The sequence below is a fragment of the Prinia subflava genome, chromosome 15 (genome assembly GCF_021018805.1).
Source record: "Prinia subflava isolate CZ2003 ecotype Zambia chromosome 15, Cam_Psub_1.2, whole genome shotgun sequence".
NCBI classification, from domain to species: domain Eukaryota; kingdom Metazoa; phylum Chordata; class Aves; order Passeriformes; family Cisticolidae; genus Prinia; species Prinia subflava.
In genome coordinates, this window is record NC_086261.1 from 466,524 (window position 1) to 482,167 (window position 15,644).

At 50.7% G+C, this 15,644-nt stretch overlaps 1 protein-coding gene across 2 annotated transcripts; it reads left to right on the forward strand.

Moving 5' to 3' along the window:
* The first annotated feature begins 81 nt into the window (after positions 1–81).
* BLM (BLM RecQ like helicase) lies at positions 82–15,426 on the forward strand. Of its 2 annotated transcripts, none has more exons than XM_063412431.1 (21): positions 82–492; positions 568–1,166; positions 2,327–2,495; positions 2,903–3,018; positions 3,369–3,501; positions 4,395–5,098; positions 5,780–5,956; positions 6,296–6,414; positions 7,045–7,158; positions 7,889–7,987; positions 8,073–8,221; positions 8,503–8,609; positions 9,361–9,521; positions 9,997–10,192; positions 10,867–11,057; positions 11,953–12,100; positions 12,426–12,625; positions 13,326–13,518; positions 13,653–13,775; positions 14,084–14,285; positions 15,095–15,426. In XM_063412431.1, the coding sequence occupies exons 1-21, from the start codon at positions 311–313 to the stop codon at positions 15,276–15,278; spliced, it is 4,266 nt and encodes a 1,421-aa protein (XP_063268501.1). In that variant the 5' UTR covers positions 82–310; the 3' UTR covers positions 15,279–15,426. The 2 variants fall into 2 exon arrangements, with proteins under 2 accessions (XP_063268501.1, XP_063268502.1); XM_063412432.1 differs by having other exon boundaries at positions 2,906–3,018.
* The last annotated feature ends 218 nt before the right edge of the window (positions 15,427–15,644 follow it).

A 15,644-nucleotide genomic window follows, 5' to 3' on the forward strand; every position in this document is an offset into this window, starting at 1 on the left:
ACCCCGGTGCCGGTTCTGACCGGGCGCTGCGGAAATGACGCCGGGTGTGGGCAGGGTCACATCTGTGTGATTCCAGCCGAAATCTGTCACTGACACTAAAGCTGCCTCCTCACCGAGGCGCTGTGCTGTGAGCTCTGAGCAGGGCGGCCTGAGGGGCTCCTGCGGAGCGCCGAGCGCTTCTCGGGGGTGCGGAGAGAACTCTGGAGCGGGGAGGAACCGGGGCCGGGCTGAGGGCGCTGCCGCCATTTCCGGGAAACTTCCTATTTCCGTCCATCTGTGTGCGTCACTTCCGTCCCGTCCCCGCCACCCAATGGGGGCCCGGCGCCGTTTTGGCGCCGAATGCGAAGCGCGCGCGGGCGGCGGCGCGCGCCCCCTGGCGGCGGGGCGGCCCGCGATGGCGGCCGTGCCGCAGAACAACCTGCGGGAGCAGCTGCGGCGCCACTCGGCCCGCGGGGCCCTGCGCGCCCCGGCGCCGCCGCGGGACCGCCCGCCGTGAGTACCGGCCGCGGGCAGCGGGGCGGGGCGGCCGCGGCGGCCGGGGGCTCACGGGGGCTCGTCTGCTTGCAGGGGCTTCACCTTCAAGAAGGCGCCGCGGGGCCTGGCCGCGGCGCTGAGGGACAAGGACGTGAACACCTCGCTGGCCCTGCGCGCCCCGGCCCCGCCGGACGGGAAAGCGCCGGTGCGGGGCTGCGCTCCCCCCCGCAGCCCCGGCCCGCCGCCGGCCTGCGCCCCCCCGAGCCCCGCCGAGGCCGCCAAGGGCCCCGCGGCTCCCGGGGCGAGGGCGGCGAGCGCTGCTCCCGCCGGCACGGCCGGGCCCGGTGCCGCCGCCGGCCCCGTTATCACCGTCGGCGATGAGTGGGACGACATCGACGACTTCGACCTGTCGGGAATCGAGAAGAAGTTCTGCCGGCCGCCCGTGGTGTCCCCCAGGGGGCTGCGAGCGCCCCGCAAGGAGCCCCCGCGGCCGAGCCCCCGCGCGGCGCCGCCCGGCTCTGCCGGGGCCGCGGGGCCCGGCGGCGGCGGCGGGACCGCGCCCGAGCAGCGCCCCGGCTCGCAGGGTTCCGTCATCTGCCTGGAGGACTCGGGCCCGTGCGGGAGCCCGGCCGAGGGGCTCGGCCTGCGGGACTCACCCGCCGAGCCCGCCCGGGGCACGGGGGCTCGCCCAGGTACCGCGTTCTGTCACCCTCAGGGCACCGCGCACGGACCGAGCGCTGCGGTGGGTGGGGGTGCCCTGGGCTGGAGAACAGCTGGGGTTGCACCCACAGGGCTGGGCGGGAATCAGGGGGAGCTGCGTGCTCGGGGCTGCCAGGCAGCCCTGGGTTCATTTAGGTTCCTGGATGCTGCTTTGGGTGCCCCCAGCCTGGAAGCAGGGCTGCATTCTGTCGGGGCAGGAGTGGCAGCTGCTCGTGTGCTGGAGTTACAAGAACCCCCACATGACATTCCTGAAATGATCAATAATTTATAGGGATGTTATGGAGAGAAAAGCACTTAGGAAATTCATACAGGGGAGACATAAAGTCGCTTACACCTCAATGAAATATTAAACCAGAAAAAGTGATGTCACTCCATTTTAAACACAAGCATAATAACCACAAAAGAACTCCAACCCTCAGTTATGATCACAAAATTCCTGCCTGACATTGCTTTGGCAGCTCTATCCCACAGATCTGCTCTAGTTTTAGATTCCTTACCTTCTGTGTTTTCAAACTTTTGACCTTTATTTGGGAAGTTTACATGTTTATGCAGCTGAATAACATCAGAGAGTGTTCTGGGATGCTGCCCTTACACTGAATGGTGAAAAGATTTCTGAACTGTATTTCTGTTCCTGATATTTTGTTGTCTTTTCTCTGTGAAATTAATTTTAGTAAGTTAATGATATTGACCTTTCTTTGTCGGATTTTTCTTTAAAGACACAATACATGTACATTTACCTTCCAATTCCAGTACAGGGACTGTGCCAGCTGACGAGTCTGCACTCTTTTAAGGCTAGTATTTAATATAATAGGACCTTTTTATAAAAATAGGTTTTTATATAAATACTTTTTATAGAAAACTATTGCAGAAAAATAGACCTGTTCAGTGTTTCACTTCTGCCAGGGACTCGTGACTGTTGGTTTAGCTGTATCACTCTTCCACTTAAATGAGGGTTTGTGGGGATTTGTCTGTTTTTAATGAGGGGAGAGAAGGGAGCAGTAAGTTTTATTCTTGAAAAGTCAGAAACTGTATCAAACGAGTGTTTTGAAGCCTGGCTGCTGGTTTTCCCCTCTGTCTGTGGCAGGCTGAATGTGCAGTGTTCCCCAGCAGTGTCTGTGCTCCTCTCTTGCAGCTGCTGGTGCTGACGGGGTCCAGGAGCAGCAGGGGGCTGGGAGCAGCCCCCCGGAGCTGGATGAGGCCCCCTGGCCGCTGGCTGAGCTGGAGGAGGATGAGCTGGACATCATCCCTCCCTCCCCTGAGGAGGAGCTGCCGCCCTTCTCCCCCTCTGTGCAGAGTGTCAGGTAATCAGAGCTCACTGCTGAAACCATCCCTCCCTTGCATGATCAGAAAAGTACCAAAAACCACCCAAACTCCTGATCTTTAAAAGGCACAGCTGGGCTGGTGTCTCTGCTGCTTGGCAGGTTGATGGTGGCAGTGCAATTAATGCTTTATCAAATACTAGTTTTATGGCTGGTGTTTTAGGTGGCTTTCACCTCAGAAAAAAGCAGAGTTACTTTTGTAGTGGGATGGGAGAAAATTGCTGGGGCACGATTCCACACGTTGGTGCACAGGATGAGTGCTCAGCTCCTGGGTTCTACCTGGGCCTTCAGGAATTTGTGTTTCACACACGTCTCAAACCCCTCTGGTCTGTGGTAGTGCCTTAAGTTACAGATGTCTGTATTTTACTGGCTTTTTCTTTTGGTGTTAGCAGTATTTTCAGAGACTCTCCCGCTGGTGGAAGATGCACAGCTGGCAGCTCCGAGGCCAGGCAGGAGGAGGTTCCCACAACACATCCTGGAGGTGATCCCAGCGCAGGGGATTCAGGTACACAAAATGCTTTGGAATCTCATAGCTCTGATTTTGGGAACAGTTTGAAACTGTTTGTTATCCTGTGTAATCCAAGAACATTAACCAACAGGTGGAGAATTAACATCTGTAGATGGCGAGTTAACATAAATAGTTGGATTATATACAGATAATGAAAGACAAGGGCAAAAATGTGTAGATTCCTTGAGTACCTGCACACAGAAACAGTTTCTCTATGCAAATGGACTAAAATATATTGGCAGTAAATAGTTTAGAGTGCTGTAGTGCAGTGCACTGTCTCTGGGCGAGCGGTGTCCTGCTGACAGCAGTTGTGGTGGAGGTGACAGAGCTGAACTCCCCCGTGACAGGCGAGGCCGTGCCGGTGTCCCCGCAGCTGCTCCGGGTCATGGAGGCCATCTGCGAGCTGGTGGATGCCATCCCCCTGCAGGAGCTGCAGGCCCTGCGCTGCGCCCGGGCCCTGCTGCAGCACCGGGACCGCAGGTACGCCGGGGCAGCGCGGGGTGGAGCGGGATCCGCCTGCAGGTGTCCCCAGCACTCCGGGGACGAGGCACGAGGGGCCTGAGCACCCACCCAGGGAGGGAGGGAGGGAGGGAGGAGCACAGCCCGACTGCTGCCAGCGCCAGCGGGCCCTGTGTGCTCCCAGGGGGGAACTGGAGCCTCCCCAGGTAGAGTGAGGAGGTGCCTGCACGAACAGGGGATGTGCTGGTCCCTGCTCCTCAGTTCTCCTGCCACACACACTGTTGGTGTTGTCTCCCCTCTCACTGAGTGCAGGGATGGTGATTTCTCCTGATATCCCTGAATTTGCCATCTTCCAATGGAATTACTGCTGTCAGAACCCGCTGCTTTGTCTCCTGTGTCATCCGATGGCACAATACATGGACAAAGTATTGGGATTTGGGATTTTGCTTAGATTTTTCCTGGACTGGAACTATGAGCTTGTGTGAATGTTCTCAGTAAAACAACTTATTTTGTTTCTCATTGCTGTAGTCAGACATAGTTTTTGGAAAGTACCTAAAACCATGATTTGGTTCAGGTATACTTCTAACTTCATGTTTTTCCTCTAAGAATTTATTTTTTATATTCTACTTTGCCTGGATCTGTTCCTTACTTTTTGGAATTCCTTTATTTTATGTCTGTAGAGCTGATGTCACTGTTCTGTCATTAGTTTCTTCTGGCGGTATTCTCTCTTCCCTAGATTTGTTTGAAATCATTTTCAAACATGGTGACTCAGAACACGATGGAACCACCATATGTTAAAATGTTTAATAGCAGTGAGACAAAACTGTTTAATGAATGTTGTAGAACTTGGTAAACCATTGCTTGTGACTAAATATATTTTTTTTCCTTCTTCCCTCCCGTGTCACCTCTCGCAGGAGAAAGTTGCTGGGTAGTTCTGGCAGTTTGAACCCAAACGGTGTAAACACCACCTTTGCTAGAAGCTGGAAGTCTCCCGTGGAGCAGGGCCCTCGTGTGTGTCCTGCTGCAGGTCCAGGTTCTGGCCCAAGCTGGAGCTTCAGTTCTGACAGGAACTCCCCCAAACCCACAAACCTCCCGTCGGTGCTTTCTGTTTCCAGCAGCTTTTCTGCAGAAATAAATCAAACCTTGGACAGCAGCAGTGCTCCAGAGCAGAGCCCAGGGGAGAGGCCCTGCCCGGGAGCTGCAGAGCTGCCTTTTCCCAGGGGAAATGGCAGGGAGGGAGCTTCCCTCGGGCTCAGCCTGCAGTCCTGCGACAGCAGCTGGGGCCCAAGCCCGGGAGCCCGGCGTGGGGAGCAGCCCCTGAGCAGCACAGCCCTGAGGGCTCCGAGCACAGCTCCCGCTGCCGCTGCCGCGGGGAGCAGCCCGGGGACAACCGAGCTCGACCTCGACCTGGACCACTTCGACATCGACGACTTCGACGAGGACTGGGAGGGCGCGGGGCCCGCGGCGCCGCCCACGCCGCTGTGCCGGCCCGCCAGGGAGGGGCCTCCGCCCAAATCCCTCCTGTCCAAGATCATGTCCAGAGCCAAGGGGCCGGCTGTGGCATCCAGCCCTGCTGCTCCAAAGCCGGGCCTGCTGATGGCAACTAAGAACCACCCAGGTGAATTATACTCCTGAGGATTATTGGGTTTTGCCATTTTTAAATTCTTACTTATTCCTTTTTACATCTAAGACCAAGTAACATGTACAGATCACATCCACGCCTTCTGTTTTTTTGTGGAAGTTTATTTTGGTTCCTTTTTTGTAAAGTCACCTTGGGGTTTTTCTTCCTCCAAATTATGCCAAACTTGAATATTCCCTTCCTGTGCAGGTTTCAGGCTGCTGGAAGATGAAGCTGCTAAAATTGGAAATGAGAGTGTTTCTGTGTTGTAGTTAAATAATGATTCTGCAGTTTTTGATTCGGAGATGTACAATGGTTTTCGCTGCAAAATGTTCCAAAATGGGTTTGTGGAAGCAAACGCAGTCCCCCTGGGACCCAGTGCCATTTCAGGTTAATGTAGGGACAGGCTGGCAAAAGGGGAGCTAAAGATCAGAGTCACAAATTGGTTTGGAGTGGAAGAGCCCACCCAGTGCCACCCCTGCCATGGCAGGGACACCTTCCACTGTCCCAGGCTGCCCCAAGCCCTGTCCAGCCTGGCCTTGGGCACTGCCAGGGATCCAGGGGCAGCCACAGCTGCTCTGGGCACCCTGTGCCAGGGCCTGCCCACCCTCACAGGGAACAATTCCTTCCATAACTTGATGTCATAGCTTATTCTAATTACATTTTTTTTTTGTCTCCCAGATCCAGTGGTTCATAACCCTGCACTGGAGCATTTCAGGGGTATGAAATTTCCCCATTCTGCAGAAATGATGAATATATTTCACAAGAAGTTTGGATTGCACTGTTTCCGGACAAACCAGCTGGAGGCCATCAATGCTGCTCTGCTGGGGGAGGATTGTTTCATCCTCATGCCCACAGGTACAGCCCCCCACAGCACAGAGTACACAGCTGCAGCTCCTTTTGCAAGCTTTGGGACAAGCTCTTCTCTTCCCCTGTGCCCTTGTGCTGCTGGAATTGTGTGACTGCAGGATTTTAGGAGTGTTGTTGCATTGGGGTATTTTGAGTGAGGGGATTGAATTTCTGCCGTCCTTAGTAATTCACACAGTAACTCTCTCATCCTACAGGTGTCACTTTGTGGCAGGCTTTGGTAGGAATGTACTGTTTCCAAAAGTGCTGTGAAATGGGAAATAAGAAGTGGGTCTCCATCCCTTTTCTCCTGATCTGCAGCGCTTGCTGTGCTGTGTCTCGTCCTCACAGGGGGTGGGAAGAGCTTGTGCTACCAGCTGCCAGCCTGTGTCTCTGCCGGGGTCACCATCGTCATTTCCCCGCTCAGGTCGCTCATCATCGATCAGGTGCAGAAGCTGAAGACCTTGGATGTGAGTTCCAGCAGCTTTATTGAGTGAAACTGCGGGTAACTGGATTAGAAAGGGGCAATTTTACAGCAGATCTTGTGTCTCCCGACTATGAACTGCATAAATTGATTGGATGGACACTGTGAGCAGCACAGGAAGTTCCCTGGGAAGAGCTAAATTGGATGAACTCGAGGATCTTGGCAGTGTGACTGCTGGATTTACTGCTGCTCCTTGTGTTGGGTGTTAGAACTGTGTTTTTCAGGGCTAGGGCTGGTTCTGAGATGCTGAGAATTGTAATCGCTCACCTGCACAGGAGCCTGGCTCTGCAGCAAGAATAAGCCCTAAGGGTTCCTGAGTTCAGGGGGTTCTGGAGGTGCTAGACATCTTTGGAAACATGATACACAGAGCAGAAGTGTGGGTGCAGGAGATCACAGGAGCCCAGAATGTTTGGGTTGGAAGGGATCTTTAAGTTCCTCTTGTTTCACCCCTCAGCATAGGGACACCTCCCCCTAGCCCAGGGTGCTCAGATGTGTGTTCCCAAGGCTGACTGTCCAGGAACTGCTTTGTAATGAGAGGTGGGGCTACGTTTGGAGGTTCTTCTGTTTTGCATGTAATAAAACTCAATATATATATGTTTATAATTTTTTAATATAGATTGCTGCAACATACCTGACTGGTGACAGAACAGATGCTGATGCCTCCAAAATCTACATGCAGTTGTCAAAGAAAGACCCTGTCATAAAGCTGCTGTATGTCACCCCTGAGAAGGTCTGTACTTCACCTGAAAACTGTAGGGGTACGAGGGAGGGATTGCTGTGAGGTGCTAAAATCTGCACTCAGAGGAGGCTTCTGGGAAAAAAATGCTAGGTTTTAAATAACTCATTAAGAATCTATACGGATGTAACTAATTTCAATCAGTAATTAGCCAAGAATAAGAGCTGAGTGTGTCTGTAAAATGTAAATTCCTAAAACAAGCTCCCATGCCCACCTATTTCAATCTATCGTGATACACATTAGTGTTAATCACTGCCCAGTAGCTACTAAATCCAGACTGCTCTGAATAGTGTAATAAAGGAACAATAAAGCATTGTCAGGGTGATAGGAGATTGTCAGAGCCTGCCTTGGGCTGCATTATATGCTGCCTTAAAAATGTGTTACTGCAGATGAGCTGTGTAAGAGGGGGCTGGTTAGTGTGCTGGTTGTGTTTCTCTCTTCAGCGTTATTTCTCCCTCTGTTTCCTACATAAGTCATTTAAATTTACTGAAATTCCCTCAGAATGAAGGGCCCTGGGGTGGGTGATCCCAGAACCGGTGGGAATCCCACAGCAGCCGTGTGGTTCAAACGCTCCTGACTGGCGTCACCTCTGTGCCCTGGAGGCTCCCCTGTGCACGCAGGGTGCCTCTGCAGCACAGGACAGCCGTTCTGTGCCCTCAGCCAGGCCAGCTGGCACTTTCAGCCTGGGTATTTTGCTTCCCATTGCCCCTGGTGGTGTGCCCAGGTGTGTGCCAGCAGCCGGCTGATGTCCGCCCTGGAGAACCTCTACGACAGGAAGCTCCTGGCACGTTTTGTCATTGACGAGGCGCACTGCGTCAGCCAGGTAAACGCCCGCTGTTTTTAGGAATGCTAAAAGGCTCAGTTGGAGCACTTTGCTCTGTTGCACTTACGTTTTGTTTCTCAACCAGTGGGGCCACGACTTCCGACAAGACTACAAGCGCCTGAACATGCTGCGCAGGAGGTTCCGCGCCGTGCCCATGATGGCCCTCACGGCCACTGCCAACCCCCGCGTGCAGAAGGACATCCTCAACCAGCTCGAGATGCTGAAACCACAAGTGTGAGTTGCTCGGCAGGTTTCTGATTCCGTTTTTTGTGCCACAGAAATTTTGTGAAGTAAAAAAAGCATCACAGGCCCATCTGAAATCCTTGTGTAACCATGTCTGATGAAATGAAATTAAATTAAATGCATGCATGGAATTTAATAGGAGGTAGATAAAAATATTAACAAAAGAAACAAAAATCTTGCCAAGCCCTTCCTTGCATGATGAAGGAGGCTGTTTAACACAACATAACTATACCCAATAAGGCTGACGAGCACCATGAACTGTCACATTTCAGGTTTACAATGAGCTTCAACAGGCATAACTTGAAATATGATGTGTTGCCCAAGAAGCCAAAGAAGGTGGCGATGGATTGCTTGGAATGGATTAAAAAGTATCACCCCCGTGAGTACTGAGCAGCATGGTGCCCACAGGCCTGTTCATGAACCACTTCTCAAGGCACTAAAAGCTTTTATAATGCTGTAATAATGATATATTTACCAGAAAAGCAAGACGGAGGTAAAATGATGTTATAGAAAATGGGAATCAGGTTTATGTGCATTCTAAAGTTGAGGATGTAAGTTAAGATAGAAAACTAAATTATGGTGATGCTCTTGAATAACCCTTCTGGAGCCTGCCAGAGCTTTTAGGATCATGTCTTCAGAGCATGAAGGTCAGCCAATATCTTAATTGCTTAATTGTGTTGATCTGCTTATCAGTTCCCCTTGAAGCTATCTTCAGAGATTCCCATCTTTCTAGGCTCACTTTGAGTCCTGCAGCTCCTGCTGCTGGAACTGGATTACACCAAGCTCCCTTAGAGCTTCTCCCATGCTGTACTCTCAGAGAGCATTTACTGAACTGCTCCAGCTCTTGAATTATATAGGTTTTGTTCATGTATTCTAAATCCTGAGATTGCAGAATACTGATGAGGAAAACATTTCTTTGTTCCACCTCACCAAAAGCTCAAAAAGACTGTGTGGGAAAAACTGTCAAGACTATCTGATATTAATAAAATAAGTTCTATAGTGAAGCAGTTATATCTTTACTCTTATCTGTAATTGCAGTGGGGAGAGGTCAGTATCTGCTTGGCAGACTGAGCAGGGAAAGGAAATAAAACTGTATTGTAGTTCAGATTTCTTTTCCTGTCTATTTGCAGATGACTCTGGGATAATCTATTGCCTTTCCCGGCACGAGTGTGACACCACGGCAGCCATCCTGCAGAAGGAGGGGCTGGCTGCCCTGGCCTACCACGCCGGCCTCACCGACTCCAACAGGGACCTTGTGCAGCAGAAGTGGGTTAATCAGGAGGGATGCCAGGTGAGGAAAAAACGGGAGGAAGAGGGACGAAAATCTGGGCACTTTTATCCCTCTTGGCCTGGGAGGTAACAGGGAAGTTGTGCACCGTTACCACCAAATGTCTGCAGCATTGAGTAACTGATCCCAACAGGCCTGCTGGGGCACAGCAGCCACCTTTCACCGGGGATTTGGTGAATAAAAGGTTGTGGCACTGTACCGAGGTGTGCTACTCCAGCAGGGAGGACCTGGGCAGTGCAGGGCTTCAGAAACAGCTCCTGGCATGCTGCTGTGCAGAGAATTTGGGTTTTTCCTGTGTCTGCAGGGGCTCCTCTGACAGGAGGGGAGGTTGTTGCTGTCCTGTACTTGTTCTGCACCGTTACAAACGGAATTCTGGGTCCTCAGGTTTCCTAATCCAGGCCCCTCATCCGCTTTCCCTGCGGTGCTGCAGGAGTAACTTCCATAATGTGTGTCTAGAGCACCACCCTGTCCTTCCCAGGTGATCTGTGCCACCATTGCCTTCGGCATGGGCATTGACAAGCCCGACGTGCGCTACGTGATCCACGCGTCCCTGCCCAAATCCATCGAGGGGTACTACCAGGAGTCCGGCCGCGCTGGGCGCGACGGGGAGATGTCCCACTGCCTGCTCTTCTACAGCTACAGCGACGTGACCAGGCTGAGGAGGCTCATCCTGAGTGAGTGCTCCTCTGGGAACCTGGAGATGAGTGTCACCGGTCTCATTTAGCCTGTGTTATTTCTCTTTCACAAGTGCCATGAGTGGTTCAGTATTGCCGGGAGGGGAAAACTGGGAATCCTTCCCTGGATGGTTTTCATTCAGGTGGCAGGAGCAGGATTTTTGTCGCTTGTACTTAATTTTAGTCAAAACCACTTTGGCTTCACGGAATCATGAAGTTGTTAAGGTTGGAAAAACCTTTAAGATCATCAAATCCAGCTGTCAGACCAGCTCTGTCCCCTGTTCACCACTAGAACATGTCCTCGAGTACCACATCCATATATTTTTTGAGCACTTGCAAAGATAGTGATTCCATTCAGGGCATCCTGTGCCAGGGCTTTGCTTTCTGTGAAGAAGCTGCTCTTGATATCTAATCTAAACCTCTCCTGACACAACTTGAGGCCATTTCCTTTCATCCTGTCACACATACCCTTGACTTCTGTCATGCTAGGCTTATTTCCTTCTCCAGTTCTCTAAAACTCCAGAGGTAAAATCTGTCCTACATCTGTCCTGTACTAACCCACTCACCTTTCCTTAAGCAAACCCAGGATTGCGGGCTTGTTAAGCAAAGCCAGTTTTTCCACAGTCCATGGAAACGCAGAGCTTTAACAAACACCACTGAATTTACTGTTTCAGTGGAGAAGGATGGGAACAGCCACACGAGGCAGACCCACTTCAACAACCTGTACAGCATGGTGCACTACTGCGAGAACGTGGTCGAGTGCCGCCGCGTCCAGCTGCTCGCCTACTTCGGGGAAACCAACTTCAACCCCACCTTCTGCAAGGACCACCCAGAAGTGATTTGTGACAACTGCAGTAGAAAGAAGGTAAAACCCCGCAGGCTGTATTTATAGTGGTGTTAAACTGAATTTGTATTTAGTTGCATCAACAAGTGGTTACACGACCTTTGGGAAGGCAGATGGAGAAAAGGAATAAAAGTTCTGTATTTTTGTGATGCTTCCGGGTATTTTCAGGGTTTAACCATGGACTTGTGATACTCCTGTTCCTGTCAGAGGCATAAGGATGTGCCTTGTGGGAGGCAGGAGCTTAGATAAGATCCACTGCAGTGGCTGTGGGGAAATCCTTTCAGCTCCTGTCCTGGTGTTCTCAGGGCAGCTTTGTGCTGCCAGAGCGGCGTGAGGGCCACATTAGGTGTGCACTGCTGAAGGTGGTCCAGACATTTGGGGTTATGCAAACTCGGTGAGAGGAGCAGAAGGGAAGACAGCTGTGGAGGCTGACAGGGAAGGGATCCTGAACAGTTTTGTGCCTATGGATGTTGTTTCTCAGCTCTGTGTTTGCAGCATTCCATTATATAGCTGTGATTGCAACCAAATTTGACCAGGATAATGCATATTCAGTCTCATTTTAATGCATTTTGAAAGTGTAAGCTCTAGAGCGTGGCAGGATAATTACAGGAATGCTTTCCAAATGATTTACCTTGATTTCCAGTATTCACCCAGCAATCTTGTGCCTCACTCTACACAAATAACCCCAGGGAGGTTATTTCCAGTCAGTTGGACTGGTTTTGTATTATCACATCCAGAATCCCTGTGACTGTATCACTGTCGGTTACTAACCAGGAAATCACGGCTTCTTTATTTGGAACAAACTCAATTCTCACAGCTGAGAAAAGCTCAGTAACGAGAACTGAGCTTGTCAGTAACGAGTTGGGTGAGGGCAGGAGCACGTACTGGCGTGTCCTAACCAGGTGTGATTTAACAGGATTACAAATCCAGGAATGTGACCGAGGATGTGAAGAGCATTGTGCGGTTTGTGCGCGAGCACTGCGCCCATGCGGGGCGCATGAAGGGCAGGAGCAATCCAGGCTCTGGCAGGTACACCCTCAACATGATGGTGGACATTTTCTTAGGTGAGTCTGTTCTCTCCTGAATAACCTGGTGCACAAATCCCCAGTCAGGAATCGAGAGCGTTGTGCAATGCCAGCAGGCATTTAAAAAATGTGTATTTTGCAAAGTTAATCTTCCCAAGAATCTCTTGGTGGTAAGTGATTCAAAATAAATGAAACCGAAGATTTAATCCATTTCAGGTTGCTATAGTGATAATATTGTTTTGCCAGTGTTTGAAGGCTTTTTTGAACGTGAATAGACTGCCTTGGGAATCTCCCACAGGTCTGTAAATGCATGTGTACATGGGCTTTGTGAGCACGGGCTCATCCTGTGCTTTCTGTTGCACAGGTTCAACGAGTGCCAAGATTCAGTCTGGAATATTTGGGAAGGGGGCTGCCTATTCCAGGCACAATGCAGAAAGGCTGTTTAGAAAGCTGGTCCTGGACAAGATCCTGGATGAGGATTTGTACATCACAGCTAATGACCAGGCAGTGGCATATGTCATTCTGGGAGAGAGAGCTCAGGCTGTGCTGGATGGGTCACTCCAGGTGTGTAATTGTTTAGTTTCTGCAAGGCATTGTTTTAAGGAAGGTGCTGCAGTTTTCCTTTAGCATATGCCCTCGGGTAGCTTAAACACAGTTTGCCTCCAGCTGAACTAATGTCTGCTAGATGCAAGGAACAGAATCCAAGACATGTGGTTCCTAGCCCAGGATTCCAGTAATAATGTTATGGGGGAAGAAGTGACTTTTAGAGGCTTGGAGAGGTTTAAATCTTTCTCTTCTTCCCCACCCATCTGATTTGCTGCTGGTCAGTGAAGGAGAGTTCTGACTCCCACAGAAAGATGGCTAAGAAGAGAAAGAAGGACCAGCACTCCTTTCTTCATTTTCTACTCTATTTTTTCCTAAACATTGGTGGGATCTGAGGCAATAGGCATTTCATGAAGGTCTTAAGACAGACCTGCAGGCAGCATCTCCTCTACTTTAGTGCTGTGTTTGGAGCAGGACAGGGCCCTCAGCATTACCTCAATGACCTCTGAAGCCAGCTGGGGAGTGGGCTCTTTTCCCTCTCTCTAAACTCTGCCAGCTCTTAGTAGGAGAAACTTGAGTGTGGTTGAGTAGCCTGTAAAAAATTATTTAAATATGTATACTGTCCATCAAAGGATACTGTTTCCTGTGCTGTGTTCCTGTGTTATCACTCAGGGTGTGCAGGAACTCCCTGGCAGGAGATTGGGATTGCTCCTTTTAACAGGTGGAGTTCCACGAGACAGAGAGTGCCAGTGCCATCAGAAGGCAAAGGGCTTCCATGGCAAAGATGTCCCAGCGGGAAGAGGTGGTTAAACAGTGCCTCAGTGAACTTACAGACACCTGCAAAACCCTGGGCAAAGTCTTTGATGTGCATTACTTCAATATTTTCAGTACTTCCACCCTAAAGAAAATAGCAGGTAAGGTCAGGTTTCTTGGAAGTCCTTTGGGGCTTCTGCATAGAGGGGCATGGGAAGAAATTAATTTCCTCCTGGCTATATTTATAAGAAGTTATCTGTTTGACATATCTGAGGGGTACTTTGTTGTGTTACAGAAACCTTGTCCTCAGACGTGGAGGTGTTGCTGCAGATTGATGGTGTCACAGAAGACAAACTGGAGAAATACGGTGCAGAAATAATTAAAGTGATGGACAAGTACTCAGAATGCTCCATCCCAGGTGTGCTTTGTACCTCAACATGTACTTCCTGTTCAGAGCCTTTCTCTCCTCCTCTAGCAGATGTTTGATTCTAAAGTTACCATGACTTAACCACAAATAACTCTTACAGTTCAATAACTCCTAAAGGGAATAATCACTTTCAGAACACACTAGCTAAATTCAAGGTATCTCTGAAAGATGGGGATGGAGCAGTGCAGAGGAGGTGAGGAACAGCCAGGACGGATGTTTTGATGCCACCAGTGTGTTCTGGTGGCTGACTGGCCCGGTGCTACCTTGGCTGAGTTTGTTTTCCCTCCCTGGCTGTGCAGAAGATGCTGCCGGTGTGGACACAGCCACAGGGAGCCCTGGCTCGCCGGGCAGTGATGGGGAAGCAGAGGAGGCAGGTGCAACCTCCAGCTATTTCGGCAATAACACAAACCAGAGGAGAAAAAGGAAGCGGCCGCCGAACTCCAGGGACTCCAAGAGGAAAAGGACGAGTGGTGGTGGCAGCCAGCAGTTCCGCCCCAGAGGGTACGTGCCTGGGGTCACTTCTGCTTGCACAGAGATGATCCCAGCACTGCAGTTATCCCCCTGCAGTTTCTTCAGTGTGGGCTTAAATAACAGCGTTAAAATTATCTGGGTGCCTGGTCAGAGCTGCTCTGCCGTGCTTTTCTGCATGTTTGGTTTGAAAAGCTGGTGAGGGAGGCTATTTAACAGTTATCCTCACACTTGACTGCCACAGGCAAAGCAGGGAACACTGTATTTCAGTGTTCTGCCATAGCCAGCATTAGCAGGCTGACCAGGTTCCTTGCTTGAAATCATAAAGAGGTTTTAAAACTTTGAACATTTGATGGAATGTTTGTTAATTGAGATTCTCCCTCTGATTGTATCATACAAGGCAACACATGCATCTGCTGTTGGTTGGTCTTGAGTTTCTAGGGCAGATCTGCCACTTCCCAAGGATTTCCCCTTCCGTGCCCCATTTTTCATCATTCTACTCCCTGGTTTTTGTGGCAAATGGTTTTCCCAGCCCAGCAGCCTTTGTCTCACCCTTGGCACTTTCCCATCTACTGGAATATCAGTCATTAGCTGCTGCTGCCTCCGGAGTGTCACTTGCTGTTGCTGCTCACCCTTGGGTACATCCCAGAGCAACAGCTGTACTGTTTGCATTTCAGAGGTCATTTTGCAGCCATGTGCATTTAAAAAAAATAAAAATTACAGAATGAGTGTGTAGTCCTGTAGAAAGTGCAGTGGTGGTGCCGGTGTGAGTGCAGGCTGGTGCAGGGGCCAGGGCAGGTGACACAGGTGTCTCACACACACGTTCTCTCTGATTTTTGCAGTGGCTACAGCAGGTACAGAAGGACCAAGAAGCTGCCGAGCTCGAAGGCCCCAGCTTCCTCCGGTGCCAGCTCCGTGTCCCACAGCGTTGGTGGCATGCAGGGAGCTGCTGGGAAGCTGGCCATGATGGCACTGCCCAAACCCAAATCCCGGAGCTTCCTTCAGCCTTCGTATTCCATATTTTAACTGGGAAACGCAATTACTGGACGAATTTCCCCAAGATGGAATCACTGTTTATTAAATTTTTGTTTCATTTGTGCTGCTGAACCTTCTGGGATTTGTGTATTTGTCGAGTACAAAAGCTCAGATTAAATAAATATTTTTTTACTTGTCAGTTTATTTGCACTTTTCTACTTGTGAGTGGTTCTAGAAACTGTCCCCTGTTGGTGACACTCCTCCCTGTGATCCTGGTCCACAGCCCCCTCAGGGACAGGACCAGGACCATGAATGCTGCATGTCCCCAGAGCTGTGCCTGCCTCTCCTCGCCCGCTCGGTGTTCCAGAGCTGGAGAGCTGGGCTGCTCCTCTGGAAATGACAGGTTGGAAAGGAAAA

What these genes read in the sequence shown, in the direction of transcription:
- BLM (XM_063412431.1), top strand. Translation starts at nt 311, where the DNA reads ATGGGGGCCCGGCGCCGTTTTGGCGCCGAATGCGAAGCGCGCGCGGGC. An exon ending in GGCAACTAAGAACCACCCAG is followed by an intron (nt 5,099 to 5,779) that starts GTGAATTATACT and finishes TTTGTCTCCCAG; the next exon opens with ATCCAGTGGTTCATAACCCT. An exon ending in CACCCTAAAGAAAATAGCAG is followed by an intron (nt 13,519 to 13,652) that starts GTAAGGTCAGGT and finishes GTTGTGTTACAG; the next exon opens with AAACCTTGTCCTCAGACGTG.